General features: G+C 37.0%; 1 protein-coding gene across 1 annotated transcript in view; it reads right to left on the reverse strand.

The window, feature by feature from the left end:
• CUL5 (cullin 5) overlaps positions 1 to 25,639 on the reverse strand; it is a 31,759-nt gene that overhangs the window by 4,221 nt on the left and 1,899 nt on the right. Inside the window, exons 2-18 of the mRNA XM_036378852.2 lie at positions 19,678 to 19,787; positions 17,293 to 17,392; positions 15,751 to 15,927; positions 14,895 to 15,036; positions 13,688 to 13,833; positions 13,531 to 13,611; positions 12,263 to 12,356; positions 8,903 to 9,033; positions 8,038 to 8,145; positions 7,390 to 7,454; positions 5,227 to 5,359; positions 4,556 to 4,687; positions 3,798 to 3,921; positions 2,880 to 3,055; positions 2,615 to 2,776; positions 1,837 to 1,955; positions 451 to 574 (exon numbers count right to left, since the gene is read on the reverse strand). Of these exons, the coding sequence (XP_036234745.1) occupies positions 451 to 574; positions 1,837 to 1,955; positions 2,615 to 2,776; positions 2,880 to 3,055; positions 3,798 to 3,921; positions 4,556 to 4,687; positions 5,227 to 5,359; positions 7,390 to 7,454; positions 8,038 to 8,145; positions 8,903 to 9,033; positions 12,263 to 12,356; positions 13,531 to 13,611; positions 13,688 to 13,833; positions 14,895 to 15,036; positions 15,751 to 15,927; positions 17,293 to 17,392; positions 19,678 to 19,787 (2,124 nt within the window). The remainder of the gene's footprint in view (positions 1 to 450; positions 575 to 1,836; positions 1,956 to 2,614; positions 2,777 to 2,879; positions 3,056 to 3,797; positions 3,922 to 4,555; positions 4,688 to 5,226; positions 5,360 to 7,389; positions 7,455 to 8,037; positions 8,146 to 8,902; positions 9,034 to 12,262; positions 12,357 to 13,530; positions 13,612 to 13,687; positions 13,834 to 14,894; positions 15,037 to 15,750; positions 15,928 to 17,292; positions 17,393 to 19,677; positions 19,788 to 25,639) is intronic.

A 25,639-nucleotide genomic window follows, 5' to 3' on the forward strand; every position in this document is an offset into this window, starting at 1 on the left:
TGTACAGCTAAGAAGCACTTAGAGCGTGATTCCACCTCCAAGATTATTCTCTTCATACAGACCAAAGAGATCTCAAGATCAACAATGCTGTTTATTCATGGTAGTGGCCAGTGTCAGTCAATTTTGCCAATCTGCTGCTGTCACCCACCCCACACTGTATGCCTTCACCACTTGTGTAATATCTGCTTTGTCCTCTTTGAAGATGATGACCTGATACTTCAGAACAGGAGGCTGATAGCTACAAGTGCACGAACACACATGCAGAATCAGGTATTCACAAGGATCTAGAGTCATACAGCAGAAGTGACTTCCAGTGGCATTTAAAGGCACCCATTTCATACATCAACATCCAATGGTGGGCAGCATGTAATGATAATACAACAAATTACAGTAATGATAATGCAACAAAAGAAATAGGGGAATTTTGTATTCCTCTGGCAGGTTACTTGCCTGGGTTCGCAATATTCTTAGCTGGACTATTCCTTCATTCTCCTCTTCCCGCATCCTCTCTGTAGTAAGTTGCAATCGACCAATCAAATTTATCTTGCCCCTTTTCTGAACTTTAGCGTTTTTTCTGAAAAAAGTTTTATTGCATGAAAGTGAGCAAAAAAAAATACAAACCCCAAAACTTTCAATTATAGAATTCCTGTTAAACTTAAACTACAGCAGCAACAAGTACCATGACAGATTAGATACTTATAGGTTATTAGCATTGCAGCAACGAGAGAGCTGTCTGACAGATCAAAACTCAATGCCAATGTCTCTGCACAATGAAACCTAAATAATGCTAGCAAGCATTACAAGTAAATCCAGCAGCTGAAACAACAGAATTTCAGAAAAATATATTTCAATTTAATTACATAAATCTAGAGCTTTTGGAGGAAGGTTTTACAACAAAGTTCAGGAAATATGGATAGTTAATATTCCATCAAAGAACCGTCTGGGACAAAACCCAGCTATTGCAACAAAGAAAGCTGATGGCATTCTTCAGTGGTCACCCACAAACTTTCTCTACAGCCTGTGTCTTCTGTCATGCCCTATCATCATTTCCCAAAGTTCAGAATCCTGATGACAGGAATAATCATTATGGCCCTGGGCAATAAACTAAGCCCCAGGAAAGCAGATTCATCACTTATCTCTTTCTCGACAGATCCAGATGTCCAGCTGCTGCTGAGAATGAGGCACAGAATCTGAGGTTCCTAGCAAGGAGCCAGTTCTCATCATAGACAGTGAGAGTGGAGGCAAGCAGAAGCAAGTAAACCACACTGAACGTAGTATGTATCACTTAGACATTCTCTCTTTGTATTATCTTGTGCTCAAAGGATTTCAAAGCACCAATAAAAGAGCACTGCAATTCTCACAGAAATAGAGACACTCCTCTCTGGAGAGAGCCACACCAAAAATCCTGGCTCTTGACAGCACACCACATCATTAAGCAGCTTCACTTCCTTTTTGTTAACTTATCATTGTTTCTGAACTTCTGTGTGTGTATAATAATCAATACAGCACTACTGCTCTGATTACAGGCTGTCTTCCATGAAATTTTATGGACTTACTGCTAACTGGAACATAGCAAAGCCTCCAATTTTGTACTTAGTCCCTAAGTGTGTAAGAAATTTAATGTCACAAAAATCAGAATTATAAAAACATTTGTTTGAAGGGGCTGCTGGAGGTGATCTAGTCCAATCACCTACTTGAAGCATAACTATTGCCAAAATAAGTGAGTGCAGGGCAGCAAAGCATGTGTCTAAGTTCAAGAACAAAGGTTAAGTTAAAGTGAATTCCTTTAGTTATAAAACAGTACATGGTTATTTTACTTTTCAAACACCATCTTACATTAAACTGAACTCCTGGTTCACCGAGAAGAGGGTTCCTTCTGTAAAGTCTTTGGGTGAATTGACTTGAGGTTCATATAATAAAACCTGACGTTTCAGCTTTGGAAATGCTACAAGAGACTACAGAGAAAAGGGAAGGGGGAGAAAGAATGAAAATAAATCACCAGACTTTCTAAATGGAAACAACTACTTTCTATAACCATAATTCAGTGCAGTACTGACTGTAGTGAGGAAACCACATAGCCTTGTCTGGAACTAGTAAAATCAGAGTGGAGACACGGTTTACCAAACCTCCTTCTGAAATGGGTTAGTATAAGCAAAATCATACAAAGTAGTAAAACACACAAACTCATTACTAAGAAGTGGTGTCAAGTCTGACTTACATGATTTCTCTCTTTATCCATGAGCTAAATAATTAGTAGTCTGCTAAAGCAAACACCGAAGTTATTTCTAAGGAACATTTACCAGGTGTCACTAATTTCCTAGACCAAACCTACTTGACAATATACAATTGTAACTTTCTGCTTTAGACAGCATATGGTCAAAAAATTCTTGCAGTTTCCAAAAGTTTGTGAAGTAACACTGGGTAGAGAGAACGTGTCAATGTAAAGGCTGTGTGTGTTCAGCAGCAGTGCAAGGAGCCAGCACTACAACTGATTAATTACCAAGAAAGGTGTTCACATTTGAAAGTATTATCAGACAGTGCTTTAAAAATACTAATCCAGTATTTCAGAGTACAAAAATCAAGAAGCAATCTGTTTCAAGATAAAGGGATATACCCATAAAGTCCTCCTAAGTTCTGCATCAGGGAGCTCAGTTGCCAGTTTAAGATTTTCAAAGCTGATCTTCTCTCTGGGTCTTTGGTTCCATGCAAACAGCACAGCCAGCTGAAATGTTGTAACCTCCAAGTCATACTGGCCAACCTCATTCTTAAATGTTATCTGTGAAGAGGATGAACATTTTACTTACACAAGCTTTCTTACTGTTATAAATACACAGAGAGTGCAGTCATTAAGACTGATACAATGAAAACTACACACTTACAATTCCATTGGACATGAGGTGGTGCCAGTGGAGTTTTCTACCACTGTGATTCTTTTTATAAAATTCTTCGACCTCTGGGATGAGATCTTCTAATTCCGTGGGCAGCGAGACAAACACTTTTTCAGAACTTCGGGACCAGGCACCAGCATTTAAAATTTTAATATTCACAGAGTCAGCTGTAAGATGATATTGGATGATATGAATCTCCAGGTATAACAGATAAACCAAAATGTTTTGGGTTTTCTTCCTACTCTCAACACAATTACGAAGGATTGAATTTTCAGAAAGTTGCAGGGTGTCTACCCACTTAAACATTAAGGCACTCTATGCACCACTGGCTTTCTGCCAGCAGCACTGATCAAAACCTTTTTTTTTCTCTTGCTGCTGCAGAGCTCCTTAAACACTGGTGCACCTTTACAGCTGATGCTTATAAGCACTACTCAAGGGTTTTCAGCATGGCAGGTCCAGTGCTTGATGTTCCTCAGCCTCTCTCATCAGTGTAACAATCTCAGAATGTGATTTATGCTCTCCATGGTACGCATCCAGCTCTCCTGCTGGCAGATGAAGGAGGAGCACAGCATGGAGCACTAGAAGAATGATGAGGGCATAAAAGGAGGTAGTTCAGGCATTCACCTGGTTGATGCCAATTCAAGCTCCTGCTTGCAATTTGGCTACAAGCGAAGGAAATCTTTATCTACGAGACTGCTGACAAGAAAAACCCAAAACAACTCAGAGAGTGATACAGCTCTAATATCAACTGCAGGAGAAAGCAGAGTCTACAGACAATTCCAATCTAGGGGCAACAGTGCCATGGAGACTGTGTTCAACCTGCAGTTGACATAATTTTTAACCTAAGATTTAACTGAGCTATTTTTCACTAAGAGAAATAAAAAGTAGCAAATAATTTGAAAACAATACCTGGTAAAGCAAGCTTATTATTTTTGTGCATTTCTTTGAAGGCCTGGTTCAAGTCTTCAGAGACTTTGATATCCTGGAACATTCTAGCCAGCTTGTTTACATAGTCTGCTGGCATTCCCACTTCCTACATAAACAAACAGAACAGTAAATATGGCATAGGAAACTATGAACAAGAAGTTTTATGTTTAAAATAATAAGCTCGAATAAATAAAAAGCATAAAGAAGTACACTGGTATCATCGCTTTACAGTAATAGTGAATCTGCAATACAATATAAAGGGTTTTTTGCATAAATCGTAAGTAGTTATCCTTAAGGGCATATGGTGATTCTTTTAAAGAAATTCAAGTGCTGAAGAACATATGCATGCTTTAGAGAATCCATGAGTTCTGAAATTTGAAGGAATGTTTCAGGCATGCAAATAATATTATAATCTACATAAAAATTCAAAATTAGAATGCATCTCAAATTATTTACATAATTAAATAAGTACACTGCATTTTGCTTATATGGAATATATAAAACCTTTAGATAATTGTATGTGAAATATTTTAAAATCCGTCACTGGCACTACTAGAGAAGAGCCAAAGAGTTTTACTTTCATGAAGTACTGTGATAGAAGGGAAGCATTAAGATGCCCTGAGGGGCCTGCTATTAAAGATAAAACTCACCTAAACAAGAAAGATATTTAAGTTCAAGAGTGGAATATTAATTAATCACAAGCATGAGACACAACCAAAGAAAGATGTGATGCTACTTACTCTGAGCCATTCCACCATATTCTCCTCAATTTCACTATCAGCTGATATATCTAATATCAGACGTCTTGTTAAGTGAGCTTTGTGATATCGCATGAAAACATCTTTATTCTGTACATATTTAAGTACCAAAAGCTGTCAAAAACAGAGTTAAATATATTTATTTGCATTGTCAGCCAGACAAGTCTGAATGCTGATCTAATGGCACTGCAGACTATGACTAGAGAAAGGCTACTTGACATTGGCTTAAGAGCAACTGTGTTAGCACTATCATAGGCACCAGCAATGAATGTTTCATAATCTCACACCTTCAATTTCTTAATTTTTCAAACATCAAGAAATTATCTTAAATCAAAGAAGACATTGACACTGGTATGTGAAAATGCCCTGTATTATTTTCTAGACAAATATTAGTTATTGTAATATGTTACAGTCTCATATAGGCGTTAATTTAATATACCAATTTTGTGAACCAACACAGGAGACATGAAACACCGAATGATTTACAATATTCAAACACACACACACTTCATAACAAAATAAACTCTTTTCTCTACTATCACACCCTGCATAACTGCTTTTGAAGATCAAGGCCTCAATCCACATAAGGAAATAAATTAAACCAAATAAATTCCTTCTTCAGAATAATTGTGAAATAAAAAGCAAAAACATACCACTTCTTTAAGCTTTGCTTCAATTTCTTCAGAGGTTAGTTTTTTGCTTAGTGGTGTTTTTCTTAGCAACATGTCACAGTAATTAGCAAGAAGCTCAGGGCATTTCGATTCAGGCTGTGTTTTCAATCCAACACTAGATAAAAGAAGAACAGTGTTTCTTCAAACCATACAGCATCCTGCTATTCTGGAGTAGTCACATTGTTAACAAGACAGACTGCTCTCTCCTGATCCCCTTGGCAAGGATCCTGGTGGTGAATTTATATCCTCATTAAACTAATGAAAAATTAGGGATAACACCCTTTCTTCTTGAAAGAATAAATACTGCCAAACAGTTTCAGAAAGCTTCTATAGCTTATTTTAACTAATTACAATTTTAGAACTGTAACAATGAAGTATACAGGTGAAACTACAGTGTGAAACAACAAAATATTGTATGGAAAGAAATATTCCAGTAAAGAATTAACAAATGCTACAGTGAAATGTTTCACTCATCTCCTCATATGCTGCAGTGAGTTCTCAAGAACAGCCTCCTGCACCACACTTCACAGACTGCACAGACTCAACCCATCTAACACATAGTAACAGGATAAAATTATTTCATCACGGCTATAAAGGATGGACTAACAGCTAGGAGATTAAATGCAGACTAAAGTTAAACAAGATGCTACAGTAGACAGATTGTGGTTCTTCAAAATTCATCAAGCACGGTCATGCTCCAAACCCGTGTCTAGAATGGTGAATAAAACCAAATAGCAAGGACCAAATTCCAAATTTCCAATAGCAAAACCAAATTCCTAGAGTCAGATGGCACCAACCTGACTGCTACTTAAGGGCCCACAGCAAGCTCAAGAATCCATTTTTCTTGCTCATTATTTCAGCCTCTCATCAATTAGTACAGACAGAGCTAACACTCTTCAGACAACTTGTCCTTTTTTTTAATTCATGAAGCAGCTTGCAGGCTCATGTATTCTGCCCTCCTAAAGACCATTTGAACTACAAGCAGATCACAAGTCTTTTGGCTATTACAGAAGACTAAGCAAGATGAAGTTTCATTTTGCTCAAACCAGGCTGCATATCTAGACAACTTCAAAGTGCTTGGGAAGAAGAATGCTGAACAGAAGACCATCACAATTACAGTGGTTTCTAAGAAACCACTACGCTGGGTTCACTTTAGGAGTGAAACAGTTTGAATGAGGTATCAATTGGGATGGTCTGAGAGGAAAGGAAACTATTAGAAGATACCTAAGAAACTCCTCTACCTTACCTACATCTATGCAAAGTATACAAAGCAGGGATCCAGTCTTTTGTGACAGCATTCCTCCAATAAATACAAGGAGAAAGACTAATCCCTATTCTGGCTTGCCATTATCCTAAACCAAACCCAGAATATGAACCAAGACACTGGACAGATATTTATAACCATCCACCCCTAACTAGAAGCAATTGGAAAGGGAAGCTGGCAGCCCAGCTACAAAAGCTTTGTTTCCATAGTAAATCAGATGACAAACTATATATAAGCCATCCCAAGCACCTAAATAAACACAAGTTCCTACTCAAGTGGCACATCACACGGTAAATGTTAACAATCAATTAACTGACTGCTACCTTCTCTTGGCTGAGTTAGCAGAGCGGGCTCTGTAAGCATGGTCCTTCTTCTTGAGTCACGCAGGTCTGCCTAATCTACTGGAAGTTGTTTAAACTAACCTGGTTAATCCTGCACTGAAACAAAAATGCAACAGCTGGACAGGTCACACTCACAACTGGCACAAGAGGAGGTGGAAAACAGCTTGTGGATGGTTACACCTTAATCAGCCACAGTTATTCCCAAGATTACTGCCTCATTTTTCCCCAGGACCTTTGCTGAAGTTGTGACAGAGTTATACAGCTGAGGTTTTTGAAATTAATCCAGGAAACCATTATGAACTTCAGCTAACAAACTGACTCATGGCGTAAAAGAACAGATCCCCAAATACTACAAATAAATTTAAGTTGAACCAGGCTGCTATTCACTGATCTGCTTCCACACAAAGAGAGTCTTACCAGAGGTCAATAAGCAATCTGAAATTACATAATGCAAATAACACAAAGCCCTTTTAAACACAGCATTACTTTTTGAAGAGACATTTTAAAAACCTTGATTCACACGAAGTTTACACGGCTTACCCCTTTTGCTTCAATGGCAATTCAAGTTTAAATATTGTAGCATCATTCACAACTGCTTTGTATGCCTGAAAAATAATTAGATTATTGGTGCTTCACTCCATTTCTGATATGAATTGCAAAGGTTTTCTCTCTTTTTACACTACTGTAACATGGAATTAATTCAATTTTTTTATTAGCCCAAAGTTTGCAGATTCTATTTTCAGTTTGAGAGCTCAAATTCTATGACTTAATTTCCCAATAAACTGATGTTTTGCTCTTTTCCACTAACATAATAGTTTCCTTTAAACAACAACTTAGCAAGGGATTACATGGAGCAGGTTGCACATCTGAAGTCATGACACAAATACAAAGTAAATTCCAAACACAAATTATTGCTGAGTCGGACATTATGGTTCTCAGTACAAAGGTCATCTTCTGATGTGCTCTACACCATTACAAAGCTGAATATATGCAACTTTATGCAGCATTGTAACAGAAATTGAAAGCTCCTAAGTTGGTAGTAAGTTTCATCAGTATTTTAGTCTGCACATTTAATAGAGTAATAGCAGCTTCTAAATTTAACAGTGAATGCACAAAAGGTTTTGGAGACATCATAACACAAATTGCAACAAGTCTTATAGTGAACAAAAGACCAGCAGAAACACATACCTTATCTCTGGCAGTAAGAAATCTTGGATCATCTTGAAAAGCTTCTTTAACCAACTTGCTAAACCGATTAAACAGCGTGAGCAATTGCTCTACATACTTCTCAGAATCCTAAAGAGGCAAAAATCAAATAAAAAACCAAGGCTCCACAGAATTCAGTGTGAGCATACACGTGATTTCCTAATCTGTAAAAATGCTGTACCCTAAAAAACCTGCATACTGTGAATTTATATTTTATCTTCAGTCTCTGGATTGAAGTGTTCTACAGCATGTAGGCTTAAACACAGACTTTCAGGATAGTATTTCAAATATAGAAAAAAAAATTTAAAACTCTAACTTTCTAATACTATACAGCAACGTTTTATTTTAAAGGATGTTTCCAAGCATCAATAAAAGACAAATGCCACATCCTAACTGCTGCAGCCACCTAGGCCTCCTAGACCCTATGGAAAAAAATGATAAAAAGCTGAAAAAGTACAGTGGAGAAAAAACCCTTATAATTTTCACACTGAACAACCACTCTTAGATTGAAAGCAAATTTCAAATTTCATCAAGAAGTTATAATTCTGGGAAAATTGATTAGGCTTTTTAAATTAAGATTCTAGCATAATTGTATTGTATAAGCAACCCATGCATTTAATTTATAACTTTTCTGCAAATTAGATTCACTTTTTAAAGCCACAACTGACAACAAAAAATAAAAAGTTATCCTAAAGACATTTAAAACTTTCAGTGGACCAAAACTGGATCTCTAAACACAAATCTTAAAAATTATTTCCATTTATCCATTTGTGCCAAAAATAGAGAATATTTAACTTCTGGAAAGTTGTTTTCCTGTTGTTATTTTACTAAAACCCAATACACTTACAGTAGTAATAGTTTCAGCAGCTGCTACCATGTCTGCAAGTCCAGCACTAACAATATGTTCTTCCAAATCCTTCAGCATAGGCTCTATGCCATTTGGAACTTTATCCATCAGTGAAAACATTAAATGCAGCTCTGAAAGATACAAATACCAATGAAGCCACCAGTCAAAGACATCTATAAAAGCCAAATATACTGCATTTCTCCTAGACATATCTCAAGTGGAACATTAAATACGTGAAGAACGGATAATCCAATTCATCTCTTAAAAAGAAAGATGACTTGAGTACTGTTCTAATTCTGGTCCCACAAGAAGATTCTTTTGAAGGCAAAAAAAAGGTATGTTTATTGCAATGTAATACTTGCTTATGCATATGGTATCTTATATAGTATGCTAATGCATATAGTATCACAAGCTTGAATAAGCCCCCCCTAAAACCAATGCCAATTTGGATTAAGTCCAGGTTCTAACAAATTGCCTTCAAATCCCTGGCAAGAATTTCTCTCATTTGGAAGCCTACAGGAGTTTATGCAAGAAACTGTATGGATTCAAGACATTTTTATATTTTAAACTAAAGCCAAACACACCTGTCTTTGTGTATGTTTCAACACCACTTACAATGCTTTGTTTTATAAAAGCTTGCGAAGTTCTGAAGTAACCAAAACTGACTAATGCAAACACTGAACTCTTCTTCCCAAAGAGTTTATTTAGTTTTTCAGAAAGTTACCAATACAAAAACTTCAAAATGTGATGCTTTATTTGTCTACTTTTTTGTGAAGATATTTCAGTACTGCTTAAAAAAAAAAAAAAAAGAGGATTTTGAAACATCAATACTCATCTTGACAAAGCTGTCTACAAAGAACACTGGGATTAAGGTCACCAGGTTGTTGTAAAGAGACCACAGAGAATTGAACTCAGCTTGGCAAAGGACTTTGCTTCATGAAGTAGAACAAACGGACACATTTTTTTTTTGTCAGAAAACAAAATTTATAGATTCACTTAGTTCCTTAATGTTATGTCTACTGTGAAAGTGGAAAAGTCAGAGGCCCTGCCTTTGCTTTCTTTTCTGCATTACTTTTGTAAGCAACAAACATCAAGATCCCATCACCACTGAGGATGATATATGCTACCATTATCTGTACCACAACAGCTGCTGCAGAAGCAAATAGAAAAGCATAGAGAAGAAAATAAATCCTTTTAGAACATAACAAAGCAAATTAGAGAATGGAAACTACAAACAACATTGAATAAGAGCTTGCAATGGTACTACAGACAACTCATAATGGGCTGAATTCCAAGAACCAGAAAAAAATGTAGTTGAAGGCATTCTCAGTGCAATTTAGATCTGCTATAACAAATGGCAGCACTGTTTTACATACAAAAAGTCCGAAAAGCTCAACTTTTACTGGATCTTTTAATCTAGGCTTTTAAAAAGAGTAAGAGGGAGGAAAAGATGGCAGAAAAAGAGAAACAAAAATATATGTTAAAGGACTCTACATCTGTTTCTGTACAGTAGTGATGCCATAAATATTAAAAAAATCAGTGGTTTCTCTTAAGAATCAGTAGCAAAGGAAGACTCCAGGCACATCCTAAGACTGCAGAATCCAAAAACCTATAAATTCTTCAAAGACAGATTTCAAAGTAACAAAACCAAAAGGAGTATTTTACTGGAACTTCTCTTAGAATATATTATGACACTGAAGAGTAAAGAAATCAATGCTGTAGTAGTTGGGGCACTTAAAGTCTGCTTTCATTCTGTACTCATGAAAGCCAAGCATACTTTTCATTTCTGTTGCACTTCAGGAATAAAATTTAGGCCTCACTTCCCCAATACTATAAGCAAACAAAGCCACAGAAAGTCAGTTCTGAAGTGTTTGCAAGCTATGACATTTTTGATAGATTTTAGTTGAAAAATGTTATTCCTTCCTGTCTTTGCACAGCATGTAATTATTACTTAACATAATAAGATGTATGTGCACAGTTCATAACCAAAAATCCCCACCAAAACAGCCCTCTTTTGTCAGTGCTGTTTAATAAAGAAAACATCACTGAATTCTTTGGGGCAGATAATATCAGCAAGTCAGATGAGTGAGCAAAGCAAAGCAGAGCAGAGGACACTATCAGATGTATACATTCCTATGCATAGCTCCAGTCTTTAATTATGTTTCAGCCATCTGCACCTGTACCCTCATTGAAGCATTTGAAGCAGCTCTTACAAACTGAGCAGAAGTGCCCTGCAACCACAGGACAGACACAGCCACAAGAGAGGGCTCTGTGAATAGCTCAACAGGTTTCTAAAGAAAGGTCCTTGGGCAGATGAACCCCTCTGAAGCTCTGTGTTTACATAAGCCTCCTGCATTCTCCCAAAGGCTGTAACATATACTCATAAGAAGTTTCACTGCTTTCTACATTTAGCTCTGGGCTATTGCCAGAAATCATGCTGCTAGATGAACAGATCAGTATGACATAGTTTTGAGGTCAAATATTTTCTTAAATGCTGGCTTTAGAAGTGAGTATTTTCTATAATATTCTAAGTCATAAAACAGTTTTCTCATTTCAATTGAAATGAAAACCTCTGAAGACATTAGTAAATATTCCCTGGCTGCAGGATACCAAGACCTCAAAGAAAAATTAACCTGTGATTTCAGTTTGGTTTCTTTTTTTCATTTTTCCTACCTGAATTACAACATTTTAATGACATATTTAGTTTGTTTTACCATACTAACTTCTCAAATTCTGGCAGCAGAGTTAAAAAATTCTTCTGAAAACTTTCAAAAGGCATGCAGAGCTAACTTTCAATACTCACACTGATATACTGGCCATAAACCCCCATGAACAGCTTGCAAAGATTTGCTCATTCAACCTACAGGTCCTGCATCAATAATCAGAATAAGAAAATTTTCTCCCTGCCTTTCAGAAAAAAAATCTTTTCTAAAGAGATGTTTCACTTTTTTCCCAGGTGTAAAGAGGTAGTGGGGTGAAACAATGAGGTAATGTTTGTATCTGGAGTACTCAAAGACAAAGTAAAGACATATGGAGCATTTACCAGAGTTGGTCAATAGAATGCAAGTAAGCGTAGGAAAAAATAAAGAAAAAAGAGCACAAAATATTTTCTTTCAAACAAGATTAGAGCTATCCCCTCATTCAAATTAAAGCATTGTGTACATCAATTTCAAAAGTGATAGGAAAAAATATGAATCAATGATAGTAATTTTTTGTGTGATTGTTCATGCGCAATAATATTTTTATATGAAAAACTACCACCATCTATCAAAAACAGTAATTTGATATATCTACACACAAATCTATTTTTATGCAGTTCATGCAGGGTTCACCCTGCACTGCTCTTGAAGCTCCACTTACTTTCTGTTTCATTTCGTTTGATCATGCCTTGGCATTCAGCTAAAATAGTCTCTTTAAAAGATGTCACCAGGGCATTGACGCAGCACTCCATGAGCTGAAATACAATAAACACAGGATTAGCTCAAGCAGCCACCTGAACCGAAGCCTGATGTGTCTCAAGTTTGCCATGACACAAAAACTAACTGTTCTCAACAACTAGCTCTACACAATAATTAACTCATTCACTGATTCATAAAACTATTTGCAGTTTGAATAGAATCTATACAGGAACCATATTTCTTCAAAATGTTTAGGTTAGTAAATGTGGCAAAGTCTCCTCCAAACCATTAAGGAGCTTAGTATTTCTGTTGACTCTTTTCTCTCAAGGGAGCCACCACTTTTGAAACAGTAACTACCCTACTTCATTTCCAAGTATACATCCAAGAGCTAAGAATAGTTCTCATTCCAGCATACCCTATTTGGACCAGGCTGGATGGCTTGAACAAGGCATTAGATCTACTGCCTGTACATGTCAGGACCATCTCTCCTTTGTCAGCCTCTTTATATGGGCTACAATTTATACCTGTGCAAAATGAATGACTCACAGCTTAACAAAAGGTGTAAAGCACATTTTGATCCACTTCAAAAAATGATGAGATTCAAAAGGTATTTATTTAAAATAACCTGTTTCCTGAACTAATTCCAACACACACAATTATGACATATTCATTGCATTCTTCCTCTAGAATCTGAACTATGTAAAAGAATTGCTGAAGAGGGAAGAAGGGGAAGGAAAAAAAGAAAACCAATCTTTTATATTAAATGGCCATATTTCAGCCTAAGAGGAAATATATTACAGCTTTAATGAAATTTCTATTGCTCCTTTTGATTGCAATGAACAATACCTCTTGCAGGTGTTCTAAATGAGCACTGAGAAATCATTTGCCAAACAGATTTGACAGTTCATTTTCAAACATGATTCTCATCCCCTGTTAACCATAGGGAAAAATCCACCATACCTAACTCAAAAGGAAAGAACAAAAGCCAATCTGAATAAAAACCTGCCTTCAGTTTTAACTTTTGATCTACATGTACTATTTAAACATTTACAGAAATTGTAGATTACCAGATTGGAAAGTAATATGTTTTTGCAACAAATAATTTGTGATTTGCGAACACAAAATAAACAGTTCCAATTTAGTGCTATCAAATAATACTGTAATACAAAACTAAAAACTACAACACTATATAACTAGGAAATACACAATTTTTCTACACATTATACTCACTGCTTCTACAGAGTTACATTCACGTCTTGTTTCTAAATATCGTAGTGCTCTTTTCTCTTCTTCTTTTAGTTTAGCATCTGCCTGTGCAAAAGTAGAACAGCAATCATTTTAAGTACTAACACATTCAGTACAAAGTTACAACAGAATTTTTACTTACATATTTCATATAATTCTGTACACCGTTTTGTTGTAAATAAGAAGGAGCCTGTGTTCTATAAAATCTCTCTGTTGAATCCAAATATGCCTTTTCAAAGTTATCCCGATATATCTGAAGTTTATCTTCCGGATTAGAACAAAGGTTAACTGCAAAGAGAAAGTCCAAACTTACTCTCAAGTCTTGGAAATTTATGTGGCTAATAATAAGCAAATTTCAGTGAGAGAGGGAGACTTGTATTAAAAGGTTGCATTGAACAATCTGAAAGATCTGATAAATGGCCTCTGATCACAAAGGTAACCAAATTTGGCCAATCTTTGCTCCCAGAAACATTCAGATCAACTATGGCAAACTGGAAAAAAGTTTCATACTTAGCTCCAGCACTTCAGACATTCGAACTTGGTAACCATAAATACACATACAACTGCAAAATTGTAAGGAAGGAATAAAAAAGCTCAGAATAGTGCCTAATAAAGTGAAAAGTTCTCCACTTGACTGAGCAAAAAGCTTCTCTTAGACACTGTTCCTGAAATCACAATGTCTCCATTATAGACTTTTTTCCCTGTTTTACAAGAATGGAGACAGTAAGCTTATTGCAGTGCTTTGCACTATTTGAAAGAGAGTTTCAACTGTTACAGAGAAATGAATAGTCATTAAATGGAATATGCTTTTAAAAAAGTTAGAATTTGACTTATATAAAAAGCTGGCTTAAAGAAGTTTAAGTCCACCATTAGCCACAAGTTTAGTTCAACAGGCTGGAAAGCTTTCAAAAGTAGCAGGCAATGGTGAAATATCACAGAAGTTTCAGATACACAGATCTGTTCTGCAACAAGAGACTCAAACTCTTAAATGTAGCCTGTTTAGCATTTCTTCTTCAAACTGTCTAAAGAATCAGATACAGTAAATAAAGGAGTACAGACATACTGCTGTTGTACCGTTGTACAGTTATATGTGCAACCACAAAAAGTCAAAAAGTACTCTTCTCTTTGAAAACATTGATTTTGCAGTAACTGATACATAGGTAAATTACTTAGAAGCTAAAGATTATAAACAAAAATTAATTGGTATCATGAATCAACAAGCACAACAAAAAAAATCAATACAAAATGCTGAGATAATTACAACCCTACCACCACAACTGCCCACTTTGTAGGAAGAAAATTCATTTAATAAAGTGAGGAGGCAACAGATCAGTGTGTGCAAGACGTACCATATGATTCTCGAACTCCAATAACGAGCTGGGAGTCAAAAGCTTCTCCTAGCCTTTCAGCATGAACTAGCTTCATTGCACTGTCCTGAAGTCTGTTTTTTATATTTGAAAATATAGATTCATTCCATGTATCTAGCATGAGCTGCATGAAGAAAAGGAAGAAAAAAAAAGACAACCTGTTAGAAAGGTACATGCAGACCTAAGTTCGTGCAAAAAAGTACAAGACATTAGAAACAGAAATCAAGCAATTTATAATGTAATTTTCAGGTCCTACACAGCAGTTCAGCTATGTCAGAACCTGATGTTGCTCTGAACTTGTAATACAAGCCATATTCAGCTTACATTCTGAACTTTATGTAACTGGACAGCTAAGGGGATCAGTCTTGAATTCATGTATTCACTCCATAATTCTGTATTACTTCTAGAGTTCTTCATAATCAGTCAAGTAACCTTCCAGCAATACAATGTGTCAGGAGTTGCTATATCAGGGGTACTTTTGAGGCAAACACCCAAATACAGTTCACCATTTGGCAGGCATAGTCTTAGACAAAACTAAAAACTCAACTAACACCAAAGTTACATGAAGAGAAAGATTGATGGATTTATATTGCATTTATCCAACAAGAAAGTTCAGTATGCACGTAATGCATCTGTAGTTTATAAAAAACTCGGTATCTCATCTAAGCACTGCAAAGTTTTAAGATTAGTTATGGAGGCTCTTATCAAAATCCTCATCACTCAATGTGCCCCTTTATACTCCATTGTGTGATTTGTTATTTTTGGTGACTGCTGCTAATGCTGCTGCATCCCATGAGGATTGGTGCAACAAAGCTCTCTGGCAGTACAGCCCACTCACCTTTCGAACAATGCTGTCTTCCACGTTGGACTTCTTGTTGCTGCCCTGCTTGCCCATCAGAGTGATCTCTAACTGACAGAAGGGCTTGGGCAAAATGTCACACTGGGTGAAGAACTTGCGCCACTCCACGATGTAGGCTTTGAGTAGAGCTGTATCATCCTGGTGACTCAGCACTCTCTGCAGGTGAGGTGAGCAGATGAGGGAATTTATTAATCAATTTATGCACAAAATATGGGCTCTGTTTATGCTGAAAATAACTCCCCATATAAAACTCAAATATACGCATATATCAGACTAAGGAAGTCTACATATTGAAGTGCCATTTGGTTTCTTGAAGCAGTTATTAACCCATGTCATATGGGTCATTTCTAAAGACAGCAGTAAAAAAGTACACAGTAAGTTCAAATTTTCTAAATTAACCTCTTTTTCTCTTTTTAAGTCATGGGCAAGTAAAAAATTAAAATCTTTGGTCTAAAGGCATGTGGTGGTACAACCATATTAAAAAAAAATTAAATCAACATAAACCTGTAAGGACTGCGTTATATTCTATACACTGATAGGTTTTGATTCAATGGCATCTACTAACCTTTCATTAGACCCAGACAGAAAGTTAACATCTATATTTTATTAAATCCTGCAAACTTAGCTATATTGTACACTGGCTATCATAATGCCAAAAATAAAACCTGTCTATCAAATAACAGACAACACAAACCACATCAAAAGGCCTCAGCTCAGCACAGCATTTATGCATGTAAGCAGGTAAGCTATGGAACTTAAAAAACAACATTTATATGCCTGGTTTTAAAAAGGCCTCTATAAAAAATTATTTTCCTTGATGGAAAGCCTTAGTGGTGTAAATCACTTCACTAAAAGGATAAAATAAAAGTGTACAGAATTTTTCTAAACCATCTAAACCATTGCCACAGGATGCTTTAGAATTTTTTTTTTTAATTTCACAACTCCCTCCTTTAAATCCCTCATAGCAAAAGATGTTCTCTGTAGTATGTGTTACAAACACAAGAACTTCCTTTGAGTCTATTGACAGTGCCACTCATTTGGAGGGAAGCCCATAAAACTGGACAGCTGAGCTTGCTGAGTCGATAGCACAGATATTTGTAGTACACTGTACATATGGCTTCTTTTAAAGCCATCCATGAACATGTCAAAATAGCATTGAAGCTATATAAACTTTTTTTTTTCAGACAGTAACTTCTTATGAAAAATTCTGCCTTTTGAAGTTTTCAAGCAGAAGAAAATTCCATAAGTACTGTTGGATAAACAAAAATAATGCTGTGTTTTATTTTTTTAAATATACCATAAAAATCACTGCCCATCCCAGCTTTAAGCACTGTGAGAAAACAATGAGCCAGGCTCAAGGCTCTTCTTTTTGTCAAGAGAAATTTGCAGGGTAATTATGATCTCCAGAACATCACAAAATTTCAAACAAAAAAGCAATGCATTTAGATCCAACAAAAGTCAGAATTATTTGGCTATTTTTCTAACAATGTGAATAAAAGTTATGAAACATTAATAACTTACTGCTTGTGCCTGTTTAATAAAATCAAGGATGTCTTCCTTCAGAGCTTGATGGATTTTTGCTGGACCTTTATCATCCCACAAGCACACTGCATGTACATCTCTAGAAAAAAATTTATCCACCTTTTAGTAACAGCTACTCAAAATTTAATGCCATAATGTATGAGGCTTTAACAGTCATAATTTCAGCATGTCTAAGAAATTTATATGTGTTATTGAACAACACACAGCTAGATCCCAGTGACACATAGGAGAAAGCATGTTTGGGGAACAGACTGAAGCTTTAAGAAAGGTCCTGGAAGCAAGTAACTGCAACCTATCTAGGAGAAGGCTATGGTCAAGAAGATGTGTAAGGCAATTCTGTTTTCAGTACCTATTCAATAATCCTTATTGAATTAAGGGCAATTTTTAAAGCTTTTTTTTGACATCACTTGCCAATAACAGCATTACTACTCAGCCCATGCTATTCTAAAATGCTATCATTAACATGCAGCCTTCCCTGACAGTTTCACAATCCAAGCACTACAACATCCTACAAAGGCAATAGACCGTCCTCATGAGAAATTTGAACCCTGAGGGATCAGGTGATTTAAAAAACGATTCAATTCATTTAATAAGATCACTCAAAACATTTCATGGAAGTGGTAGCATTTTCAAGTGAAACAATACTGGAGAAAAGTTACTAAATAGCACTGCAAAGCAAAATTCTGAGTTTTAATTGTCATTCAAATTATATTTTTCCTACCTTACAGCCCAGTAAGTGTATCTTAACTCCTATTCTTTCCATACTGAAGACTAAATAAAGCAAGTTACACTCCTAACCATATATCATATATAACATGGCTTAGCAAGCCATTTTTGACTCATTACTATCCTCTGGTTCTTCTTCTACCTTTCAGTAACAAGGCCACATCTCTGCAGAAAAGCACCCCTATAGTCTAAAGCTATCACTTTGTTCCTATTAAATCAATACACTTATTTCAATACAAAAGCAGCTTTTTCAGTTTAATCAAAAAGACAAAACTCACAAGTTGCTTTGACACAGATTAAAGGTGCTGGGGCCAAGTTTTACAGAAGTCTAACCCAACTGGTGAGACTTACACAACATTCACAGGCAGAAAAGGTGTTACTGTATTTAGTATGTCATTGTTTCCTGAGAGCAGTGAAAAAAAAGCAGTACCAGATAATTATACTCACAGGGCATGTAGAAGACACCTACAGATTTTGCATTTTTATTAAGAAGCTTAACAAAGAACACTGTCCAAAAATATAAATCTAGGGAAGTGGGATCCTTTCCCTCAATAGCTTTAATTTAGCCATGAAGTTACTTAAGTTCTATTCAATAACTCAGCTACAAGAAAAAAACAATAAATATTAAGTTTTCATTCCAATGCAGAATTATTGAACTAGTTATTAAAAATTAAAGCAATGACTCAGAACGGAATTTTTACCTTAACTATACCATGTCTGGCAACTACTACAGCAGAGACATTGTAAAATATTAAAACCACCACATGTTAGATTACCTTTCCTCTTGGCTGGCAGAAAAGTGTGACAAGTGTATTAAACTGGGTGTAAAAAGAGTCACTACCCATCAAAAAGAGGAATAAAGACAGAGTGTAACAAGACTGCATTTGAAAAAAACTGTAATTGTGACAGATTCTAAAAACCAAAAGAATACTCTGCAGATTTGAATTACGACTACATTAGAGGGCAAATAACTCCACTGAGACAAAGATTATTTTAGATATACTTTTGATGTTTCTTTTGCAACTTACTTCCATATCATGTTTTCAAAAATCACACAAAAAAAATAATCACACAAAAAAATAAGCTTCTGGAAAAGCATCTTCTCGCTTTTTGGAAGGAAGAAAATGGCAGGGTTTATAGAAAGCACATTAGTACCAACATTGTCTGAAAATTCTTATACTTCATTCTTAGCATAAAAAAGTATTCAAATTAATCTGTTAATTCAAGTTAAGCTGCACCACCCTGTTACTTCAGTTATTTTAGAAGAAAGCCATTCAAATCAGAATAATGTAACATTCTGCAAACTGCCTTTAAATTAATTTACTGACACAGCAGTAAACATTTTCTCTCTAATTCTAACAAGAAGTTTGTGGGCAGGTACAAAACTTGTTTACTGAAGTCAAAAGCTCTGCTGTTCTTTCTCCACCCTATTTGCAAAGACCTGAATCCCAGCAAAGCTCACCTTCTGCACACTTAGAGTGATGTTGGTACACTTACCCCTTAATAAAACTTAAACTAGTATTTTTGTTCTGTGTTTCCAAACAATCTGTGTCACATAACTTCTGTGTGTATCGGGAGTAGCTCAGTAACTGTATTCCTATCATGCAGAAGGATGCAAGATACAAAACAATTACTTACGAAAACAGATCGAACCATTGCTGTTTCGTGACAGACTCCTGACGAAGAAGTTTCAGAACGATCGGGCGCATGAAATCCCATTTGTCTTCAAACTGAAGTGAACCTTTATTCTAAAAGAAACAACAAAAAAGTAATGTTAATAAACCAGTATCTTACTTTGTCTTTTAGGATTGCAGTTTATACAGTTAACATAAAAATATTTTCTCAGGTGTTCCTCATAAGCCAGCATTTAAGCTACACTACCACAGCTGAACAACACTTTTCACAGTAAGTACTATTTTAAGGAGTGACAGAGCTATTATTTGGTTCAAAGACACTGCCAATTTCTTCATTTAATCACCTGCATTAGCTACAAGCAAAGTTCTAGCAAGCGTTCTTCAGCTGTTAGTGGAGTTATACACAGACAACACAGATGGTATTTGGAGCAGCTTCACTGTTCCAACCAAGATACCGGCAATGGAAGTCAGGCAGCAGTTGCAAACCTGTCTTCAATAAATTACCCTGACCAGAATGGCAGCCAGGAGTCAGGAATGGTATTGTGGATGCTACCAGGTACCTTTTTTCTCTCACTGTGCAATTGGCATCAGCAGCAAAGAGGGAGGAAGGAAGCAGAGTAATGCAGGAGCTGCTGCATCGCAGACTCCCTGTGGTTAACTGGCCACAAGACCAAGACTACCGCAGATAAAAATTATTTACTCCATGATGAAAAATCTAATGCCAGGTGGACTTTCCAAACTTATGATACAAAATAAGATGAAAGGGAAAAAAATGAAGTGCTCCCATATAATTCTGATTATTCTAAAAAATCTCACCACAGTATCCAGGCTAACTTTCATTATTTAGAAAATCCAAACAAGACAACAACTTTGAGAGAAAAACACAGCTCTACCACATTTGTTGTGATTCTCTTTGCTTAAAGCTCCACAATCTAAAAAGAGAAACCTGCAATTAAAAGAATACACTGATTGAGAGTTCTGTGGCAGAAAGACTACTGCTTCAGTTAACTGCAGGGCTACGTTCCAGTGCACTGTTTACTTCTGAACAGATCATTGTCTTGGCTAGAAATACTACATTCGACACAATTCACTTCAAATAGAGCAACTAATACAGTCTAACTGCTTTAAATTCTGATAAGTGCACTGTTCTGCAACTAACATCTCTTCAGATAAACAAGCACAAGCAGCACACAATGTTCCCTCAATCACCTCCTTTTGATTAATTTCTACACGGAAATTTACAATTAAATCTGTTATTTAGTATTCAGAATAAGCACAGTTTGGCAACCATATCTGTTGGTGTTCTCAAGTTTGCAAGGATACCTCATCTTCAAGCTATAAAGATGCAACAGGCACCACAATAACTATTTTTACAGCCACAGCATCTGAAGGTCTCACAGCATTGTGATAGGTACTGAACACAGCTTTCATGGAATCAGCCCCTGTTGATAAAGTCTATAAATCTTTCAACATAAAAAAAAAAAAATTGTTTGCCTATTCAGAGACAGTTTTACCTATTCTTTCCCAGTGCAAAAAAAGAAAATTTGAATGCATCAGCTTGGAAAATCATCAACTAAATGCTTCCCCTATACAGAACCTGCTTTACTATTATTTCCTAATGTTAGATGCATTGCTATAATCTTTGCTAGTCCTCTGAAATTTGTTAGCTTCTACTTGCAGATACTTCTGTTCCAAGTCCCTCTTGGAACAATAATGAACATACTGAACAGTTAGAAGTTCCAGAAAAGGCATTATAAAAAAAGTAAAAGCAACTTCCTTACAAGTTTTTCTTTTGAATGAAACATCAGAGAAGACCTCTTAAGTTTTTTGGAACAGATAAAAAAATCTGTTCTGCAATTATTGAGAAGTGCAATTCTGCCCTTCACCAAAACCAGCTGAAGATAAAACCTGAATGCTCTGTGTGAATAAGATTAGTTTCACTGTAAAACATGGAGAGGAGGAGGACTGCAAACACAACCGTTCATATGATTTAGACTGCGATTACCTACTTAATCCTAAGAAGCACAAATAAAATTCAACTTCAGTTGTAAAAAACCCAGTGTCCACTTGTAACCAACCCCTGCTTATTTACAAAGAGCTCCTCAACTAAAGCTTATCCTGAAATTCCATTAGAGAAGTGTAAAACTTTGCTTCCTATACATAGGAGTAAATTTTTTTCCACATTTCTGTCTTTATTCTTTAATTAAGCAGAAGATGAAATAAAACTGATGGATGAAAAATCCTACTCAACTATTCTTTAAGTTCAATAAACAATTCACAGAAATATAGGATAAGCTGAGTTGGAAGGGACTCAAAAGGACCATCAAGCCCAACTCCTGCCCTTGCATAGGACCATCCTCAAGAATCACACCATGTGCCAGAGAACATAGTCCTAGTGCTTCTTGAACTCAGGCTGGTGCTGTGACCATTCCCTGGGGAGCCTGTTCCAGTGCCCAACCACCCTCTGGGTGAAGAACCTTTTCCTGACATCCAACCTGAACCTCCCCTGACACAGCTTCAGGCCATTCCCTAAGGTCTGTCACTGGTCACCACAGAGCAGAGATCAGTGCCTGCCCCTCCCTTTCCCCTCACAAGGAAGCTGCAGACTGCAATGACGTCTCCCCTCAGTCTCCTCCAAGCTGAACACATCCAGTGGCCTCAGCCACTCCTCATATGGTTTCTCCTCAAGCCTTTCTCCATCCTTGTTGCCCTCCTTTGGACCCTCTCCCATAGTTTAATGTCTTTTTTATGTTGTGGCACCCAGAACTGCCCCCAGCACTGGAGGTGAGGCTACCCCAGAGCAGGACAATCTCCTCCCTTGCCCAGCTGGCCCTGCTGTGCCTGATGCCCCCAGGACAGGGTTGGCCCTCCTGGCTGCCAGGGCACTGCTGGTTCACTGCTGGATCAACTTGCCACAGACCAGGAGCCCCAGGTCCCTTTGTGTGGCACTGCTCTCCAGCCTCTCATTCCCCAGTCTGCCCGTACATCCAGGGCTGCCCCATCCCAGGTGCAGAATCCAGAACTTTCCCTTCTGATCTTCATCTGGTTGGTGATTGCCCAGCCCTCTCATTTGTCCAGGTCACTCTGCATGGCCTCCCTGCCTTCGAAAGAGTCAGCAGCTCTTCCCGGTTTTGCATCATCTGGGAACTTCCTTACTGTCCCTTCCAGTCCTGTGTCCAAGTCATTTATGAAGATGTTGAAGAGCACAGAGCCTAAGATGGAGCCCCATGGAACCCTACTTATGACAGGTCTCCAGTCTGACATCACCCAACTCCCTACAATGAACCAGTTGCTCACCCATCACGTGATGTGTTTATCCAGCTGTGGGCTGGACCATTTTTCAAGAACGATGCTCTGAGAGACAGTATGGAAAGCTTTACTGAAATCAAAAAAGATTACAGAAACATCATTTAGGTAGATTTAGGATTCCATGACATTACAATTTTATACAGTAATTACAGGAAGAAAGGGTGCATTAAATACCACCTACTGTGTATTATTCCCATTCATTAATTCCATCTGTTAATGCCTGTTAGTGTGCGACAGAAAACAGATTTTATAGTAGAAGAGGAGGTCCAACAGTGGCAATTCTTAGTTGTTACCAAAGTCACACATGCAATTTCTGAGCAGTATTTCCTGAGCAATTTTTCTTTCCTACTTTGCTTCCAACCCCAGTTCCAAAGGAAAGGTAAACAGAACAGTAAGGCATACCTTTGATGAAATAAAATTACTCCACTTATCAAATCTTCTCTGAAAACATAGACTACAATTGATAGTCACACCCTGGCTAAGTAGCCATTCTTCTTGTTAAATTTCAATGCTTAGAAAGACAACTCCACTTATGAAATATTTTGTTTTAGAATTAATTTCATTAAATTTGTTCATAAAGATTTAAAGTTGCATTTTAACACTAAACTTTACTTGAAATACATACTGCTTTACACATTACGCTTTTCCCTGTTCTTCAATTCTACACTTAAACTTCTACTTCAATTCTAAGTACTTAAACATTACAGGTATAACAAGGCAAGGCAATACACCAAGACCTTCATCAACCTACTCTCCCTTTGAAACTCAAAATGTCTCTGTGGAACTCTCTGTGCTGTGTAACCTCTTTATTTCAGGCCACACAGAAATTCAGCCCTGGTCTCTGCCAGATGCTCTGCACAGTACTGTAGAAAAGAAGTGTTCTCTAGGTCTTACTGTACATCTGATCTACATCTGAGTAACATCTTCACCTTTATGACTTCATTGTTTTTAGACAGTATTTATACTAAAGCCAGCTCACAGAGGGATGAAGTAGGAAATACGATGTCCTAGACGGAAACAAGCACTGTCTGATTAATCTCTGCTACAAGTAGCTGTAAAAATCAGTGTAATGCTTGTAGCAAGTTTCTGCTCAAAGCAGAAAAGTAGCCACAGGAAAAGCTTTTGTATGCAACTAACTAGCATGCAACACTCCCTAGCTTCTTAAAGATATCCTAAATGGAAACAGCCAGGAAGGAATAGACAAAATACAGACTGGAAACATGTACTTCAAGTCAAAAAATTAAAAACCTTCAAATGTGTTTCTAGCTGTCAGTGACAAACAGTTGAAACTGATGCAAAGATAAATAGTGATCCTCATTTCATTTAAGCCCAGGGAAAAACTGTTGCTTCCTCTGCTGCTTCTTTCCTAATATCAGGCTCATGCTGGAGTTCTTCTTGCAAGGATAGACTACTGCATTTGCTGGCAGCTCCAGTAAGGCCCTACAGTAGGGTCAAGATCTGCCAGCATGGATACAGCTACAGGTTTTCTTTGTGCTACAATAAGCTGATGTGCTTTCTGCTCCACAAACTACAGAAAAACTCAAGTGTCTTCATGCCACATGGGTGAATTGGTTTAGACTGTATCATCACTGCAAAGAGAACAAGTTACAAGTCCTACAGGGCCCCTGAAATGAAGTACCCCTTTTTAGAAGTGTCACATGTGCATTGAGATAAAAAACTCTAGGGGACTCTGCTGGAAGTGGCTTGGTCACCTACCAGAAAGCCACTGCCTCAACAAGGGAGAGCAGCTCTGCTACAGGTAGGGCAGGCACCAGCTGAGCCTGTAAGGGCTCTTCCTAAGTACTGCAGCATTTCCATCACATTACAGTTTGTTCTGTCTCACCAGGATTCAACATGACTGGTCATTCTAATTTTGCATTTAAAGAAGGCTCTCCAAGAATATGCTTCTCACTAAAAAAAAAAAGAATTTAGATTAGGAAAATTAAACACTAGTGGAGTTTAAATGATGCCCTCTAAAATTATGACAGCCAGTCAGATTTGGATTCAGCTAGATCTGTTAATAGAATCAGAAAGGAATATTTCACTTCATTGTTTCATCTATGAGGAAAGCTGGACCAGGAGGGGGGAAAACAAAAGAAAATACTCAGGTCCTGCTCATGCTGGCAAAACTAAGGCCTGTCTATACCCAACACAGATTTGATTATGCAGGCTTATTTGGAAAAGATATGGAAAAAACTTACAGATGTTAACACCTCTCCTTTCTTATCCTGGGATTTATACTGTGCCCAGACATTGCTTTTTTTTCCTCCCCCTTAAAGATGAAAGCAGAAGTAAGCTGGACAGGCTCAGATGGCACAAGGCACTGCCAGGCAACACTGACCTGGAATCAACAGTTTGCTCCTCGGAGAGCACTCTGATGAGAGGAACTGGGGAGCAAAGGACCTTACCTAGTTCTAGTTCTCACACTGGTTTATCTTGCCATTATAAACAAAGTCAAATCACTGTGTAATTTTTCCTTCTGTAAAGTGGGAATCATACTTTATTATCATCAGAAAACTCACTAATTAGTAAGCTATATGCTTAATAACACTTTGAGTGACCAGAAATGCCTATTTTAGAAAATATATCTCTGCAGCATTTTTCCTAAAACACACTGTGCATATATATTTTATTGTCAATATAAAATACTGACGACT

Source organism: Molothrus ater, chromosome 2 (genome assembly GCF_012460135.2).
Source record: "Molothrus ater isolate BHLD 08-10-18 breed brown headed cowbird chromosome 2, BPBGC_Mater_1.1, whole genome shotgun sequence".
NCBI classification, from domain to species: Eukaryota; Metazoa; Chordata; class Aves; order Passeriformes; family Icteridae; genus Molothrus; species Molothrus ater.